Source organism: Cebus imitator, unplaced genomic scaffold (genome assembly GCF_001604975.1).
Source record: "Cebus imitator isolate Cc_AM_T3 unplaced genomic scaffold, Cebus_imitator-1.0 Scaffold407, whole genome shotgun sequence".
NCBI classification, from domain to species: Eukaryota; Metazoa; Chordata; class Mammalia; order Primates; family Cebidae; genus Cebus; species Cebus imitator.
In genome coordinates, this window is record NW_016107722.1 from 1,269,938 (window position 1) to 1,274,176 (window position 4,239).

Genomic DNA, 4,239 nt, shown 5'->3' on the forward strand with positions numbered 1-4,239 from the left:
TTTTTGGTTTGTTTTATTTTTAGTTTTACTATACCTTTAGTAAGCTGCAGGTGACAATACATAATGAAATTTCTGTTTCTTTCACTTTCCTTTAAAAATCCACTATTGGGAGCTTCCAAAAGCCTTAGAAGAACATCTGCTTTGTCTACAATTTATAGTAAGATATATACCAAAATAGACCATACTCTCGAATCCTCCCTTTTTCCTGATATGTTATTACTAAAAATTAGCTAATTGATAGTAATCTTTGGAGAAAATCTATCAAGCCTTTCTGCCTCTACAGTAACAAAACAAAACAAAAACAAAACACTGACTCCAGAATTCTTGTTTTCTAAACAGGGCAAAATATTCATTAAATTATGCGGATACCTTACCTGTCTGGTTAATAATGAACTTAAAAAAAATCCACATTGTTGCAGCTCAACGAGACCTTTCAAAAACCCTAACAGATGGTTAAGTGCTGTCATGTGTCTGAAACGACCTATACGCTGCAGAAACTAAATTTGAGTAGGAAGGGAAGAAAGCTTTGAAATTCCAGGGACGTATGCTGGAATTGGAAAACAAAAGTGTTCATTACTGGAATAATATCTCAGATACTTTCTCTTCAAAACAGTGGATTGGCAGGACTACGGAAGGCTGGGTTTGAAGCACGCGTTTCACTGCCTTCTCTGAATTACTGCTGTATAAACAAAGCCTCAAGTTGCTGGAGGGCGCAGTGTTTCCTCTGAAATCACGGAGCTAGCCCAGATGTAGTCATCAAGTCTTCCTTGCGAATATTCAACTCATATCAAGAGGTACACAGGTTTTTAGGTTTTAAGGTATTTTCAACCAAACCTTTACTTTCAAGACTAGCTGACGCACTTTCGCAGCCCACCCTGCACAGCTCAGCCTCCGCGCCGTGCCCCTCTCGCCTCTCGTGCGGCGAGGACCTAGCCCCGGTGTGGCCGCGGCCCTGCGCACTCTCCAGATCCAGGTGAACATTGAGGGGCCTGGCGACACCCGAGCGCCGACAGGTGGCCTCGCCCCACCTCCTTGTCGCCCAGGGCGGCGCTCGCCTCCGCTCCAGGCCCAAAGCCGCAGCCCGAGCGCCAGGCACAGCTCCCCGGACGGGCCTCAGGAGTTGGGCCGCCTCCCCGGGGTTAGAACGGGACGCAGCCGGACGCCGGGCTGGCCTTCAGGAGCTTGCGCCAGAGCAAAGGGCAACCGGCACCCGACTCGGGCCAGACCCTTGGACTAGGGCGGCACGGAGCCCAGCGCCTGGGCACGTCCAATCCTGCGCACTGCCCCTCAGCCTCTTCGGCCCTTTGCCTCCACGACCACCAGAACCCATCCCAGCGTCTGTGGCAGGGACCTCGGGTCTCCACCGCCGGCGGGCCACACTGCTCGGCCATCCCGGAGCCCCAGAAGGGCCGAGGGTCACCCGAGCGGAGGAACCACATTCCCAAGGACGAGCAGCGGGTGGCAGCACTGCCCCCGCCCGAGCGCCCTCGAGTCCCTTTTGCCCTGGCTCGGGTGGCTTGAGTGCCCCGACCCCTCCAGAACACACAGGCGGCTGCGGGAAGAAATTCACCCGGACCCGTCCTCTTCCCCGAACTTCGTTGCTCCTCTCCGAGGTTCCTTCAACCCGACCCTCTGCGCCACCGGCTCCTCCCACTCCGCTCCCCTCCCCTTTTTCGGGTCCCCACTTAGGAATCCGTTCCCCCGCCCCGCGCCGGGTCCCGGGATCCTCCCCCCGGCTCCCCTCTCGGGCAGTCGCCGCCGCCCGGGTTCCTCTCCCCCCGCTCGGGCGCTCCCTGCCAAGCCCATGATGTAATGGTGTATGTTAATCAGTAGCATGTGGGGAGCTCCGGCTCGGGCGGCTCAGTCCTCCGCGAGCCGACACTGGAGGCAGCAGCAAAGGCGGCTGCCGCGGCCCCGACTCCAAGCGCCGCACTCTCTCCGCGCCGCCAGCCCCGACGGCATGGCCAGCGGCCCGCGCTCCGGGCGCCCTCAACCCCGCTGAGAGCCGCCGCGGCCCCGGACCCGCGCAAGGGCCCCCGAGCCGCCGGGATGAGCCGCGCCGAGGTGAGCGCTCCCTCCCTACGACCCTCGGCCGGAGACCCGCCGGTCACTGGGGTCCCCCTCCCCGGGGGCTTCCCCCTCCGGCCGAGAAGTCCTGGGAGCCAGGAAGCAGCGTGTTGGAAGCGAGCCGCCCCTGGAAAGCTGAGCCGCTGGCCTCTCTTCCCCGCCGGTGGTGGCCACCAGAACCGGGATAGGACTCGGGGAACCCCCGAAACCGAACTTTCTTCTTTGCTGTCGTTGGGGGGCGTGTGCCGGCGGCGCCGATCCGTATTCCCCGCGGGGCCGCCCAGCCCGCCGAAGGGAGCCGCGCTGAGGACCCCAGCAGTCCCCTCGCGCGGCGTGTGCCCCGGGCTGTGCTGCCTTCGGCCTGCGACGCGCGGGCGAGGCGCCGGGCCGGACAGACCCGCCCGTAGGCGGCGGCGGCAGGATGCCTGCTACACACGCGCGCACACACACACACACGCACACGCGCGCGCACAGTGACCGCTCCGGCCGGAGCAGGCCCTGGGAGACCTCCCGGGTGGGCTGGCGCGGCGCAGCGCTGGGGAGCCGGGGCTCTGGGTTGCGCCGCCGCCCGCTGGGCGCGGAGCTTTGGGTGGGGAGAGTTTATTTTTGTCTCGAGCTGCTGCCGCGGCTGCTCACGGCCTAAATCCAGAGGGGCGCCTGGCAGTGGAGATGCTGGCTGTTGCTGTAGATGGAGCTGCAGCCGCTAGGCTGCTTCTCTGGGAGGAGGAGGAGGAGGAGGAGGAGTAAGAGGAGGAGGAAGGAACTCGGGCTGCCGCTGCCTCCTCCTCTGCTTTGCATTAGCTTCCACCCCCACCCCCGCTCCCCTTCGCAGCCGCATTGCAAGTTTTCTGCGCGGGGAAGATCTGTTGCTGGTGCTGGCGTTCGCAGGCGCGGCGCCCGAGGCCACCCCGGGCGGGGCGTGCGGGGAGCACCAGCCGTTGGCAGCGGCAGCAACAGGAAGCCGCGGGGTCTCCCCCTGCACCTGGGAAGCAGGCTTCTCGCTATCCCCCGGCCGGGAATAGCCCATCTCCCGCATCCGGGTGCAGAGGGGGCGGCCGGATTTCGGGGGGACCCAACCTTCCGAGGGACGCCTCCACCCCCGGCCCCGGCCCCCTCTGATGCCCTCGTCCCCCAGGGCGCGCTCCTCCGCTGGCCGAGGTCTCACTGCAGCTCTTTCTCTCCTTCCAGTGGTGATCGCCGCTCGGGAATGCGGGCGTGAAGGGTCTGAGCTGCCGCCCAGCGGGGAGGAGACCCCAGGACGCCGGAAATCATCCCAAAGCTGCAAGAAGCGGAGAGAAAGAGAGCATTCTTCATTCAGTTGTGTGCCTTGTGGGGGATTTTTTTTAAGTCGTAATTTTTTTTTTAAAGACACATTTCCGTGCTACTTGTCATCATCTCTGGGGAAATCAGCCAGAACCACCGGAACGTAACTGAAACCAGACCAACAAGGCAGGAGCCCAGGCAGTACCTGCAGCGTCCGGGCACCAGAGCCACCTTGGAACCGGAACGCGTCTCCGGCCGCGGGGCTGCGGCTCCGCCAAACTTTGGGGCGGGCGGGGCGGACTGGGGCGCCCAGGGAGCTCTGTAGACCGAGGACGGCCCCCTAACCATGATGTTTCGCGACCAGGTCGGGGTGCTGGCGGGCTGGTTTAAGGGCTGGAACGAGTGCGAGCAGACTGTTGCGCTGCTGTCGCTGCTCAAGCGCGTGAGCCAGACCCAGGCCCGCTTCCTCCAGCTCTGCCTGGAGCACTCGCTGGCCGACTGCGCCGAGCTGCACATCCTCGAACGCGAGGCCAACAGCCCCGGTAAGTGCATGACCGCCGCCTGCGTCCCACCCGCTCCCCAGCTTCCCTGCCTCGGGCCAGGCCGGGGCCCGCCCCCGCCAGCCGCTCCGCTGAGACCTGGACCGCGCGGCCCCAGGAGGTCCTCGGCATCCACCCCATCCCAGGCCCCCACTGCCCGCTTACCTCCGCCGGCCGCTTGGGGGTTTTGCCCACTGTGAACTCCGTCAGCCCCTTCCCGCGTGGTAGCTACGGTAGCATGAATGATTGATTTTTCTCTCTCATGCAGTTTCCTGGGAAATAAGTAAGTCAGGTCACGTAGAGTCTGGATTTTCTGGGTGTGCGTGTGTGGTTTTTTTTTTTTTTTTTTTTTTTTTTTTTTTTTTTTTTT

General features: G+C 61.8%; 1 protein-coding gene across 4 annotated transcripts in view; it reads left to right on the plus strand.

Annotated features, from left to right (window-relative positions):
- The first annotated feature begins 1,875 nt into the window (after positions 1-1,875).
- Positions 1,876-4,239, plus strand: part of SAMD4A (sterile alpha motif domain containing 4A) — a 227,871-nt gene continuing 225,507 nt past the window's right edge. The window contains exons 1-2 of one of the 4 annotated variants that reach the window (XM_037731568.1): positions 1,876-2,064; positions 3,256-3,872. In XM_037731568.1, the coding sequence (XP_037587496.1) occupies positions 3,677-3,872 (196 nt within the window). In that variant the 5' untranslated portion in view covers positions 1,876-2,064; positions 3,256-3,676. Of the gene's footprint in view, positions 2,065-2,520; positions 2,582-2,895; positions 3,108-3,251; positions 3,873-4,239 lie in introns of those variants that run through there. The other 3 variants (XM_037731570.1, XM_037731569.1, XM_037731571.1) reach the window with 3 other exon arrangements.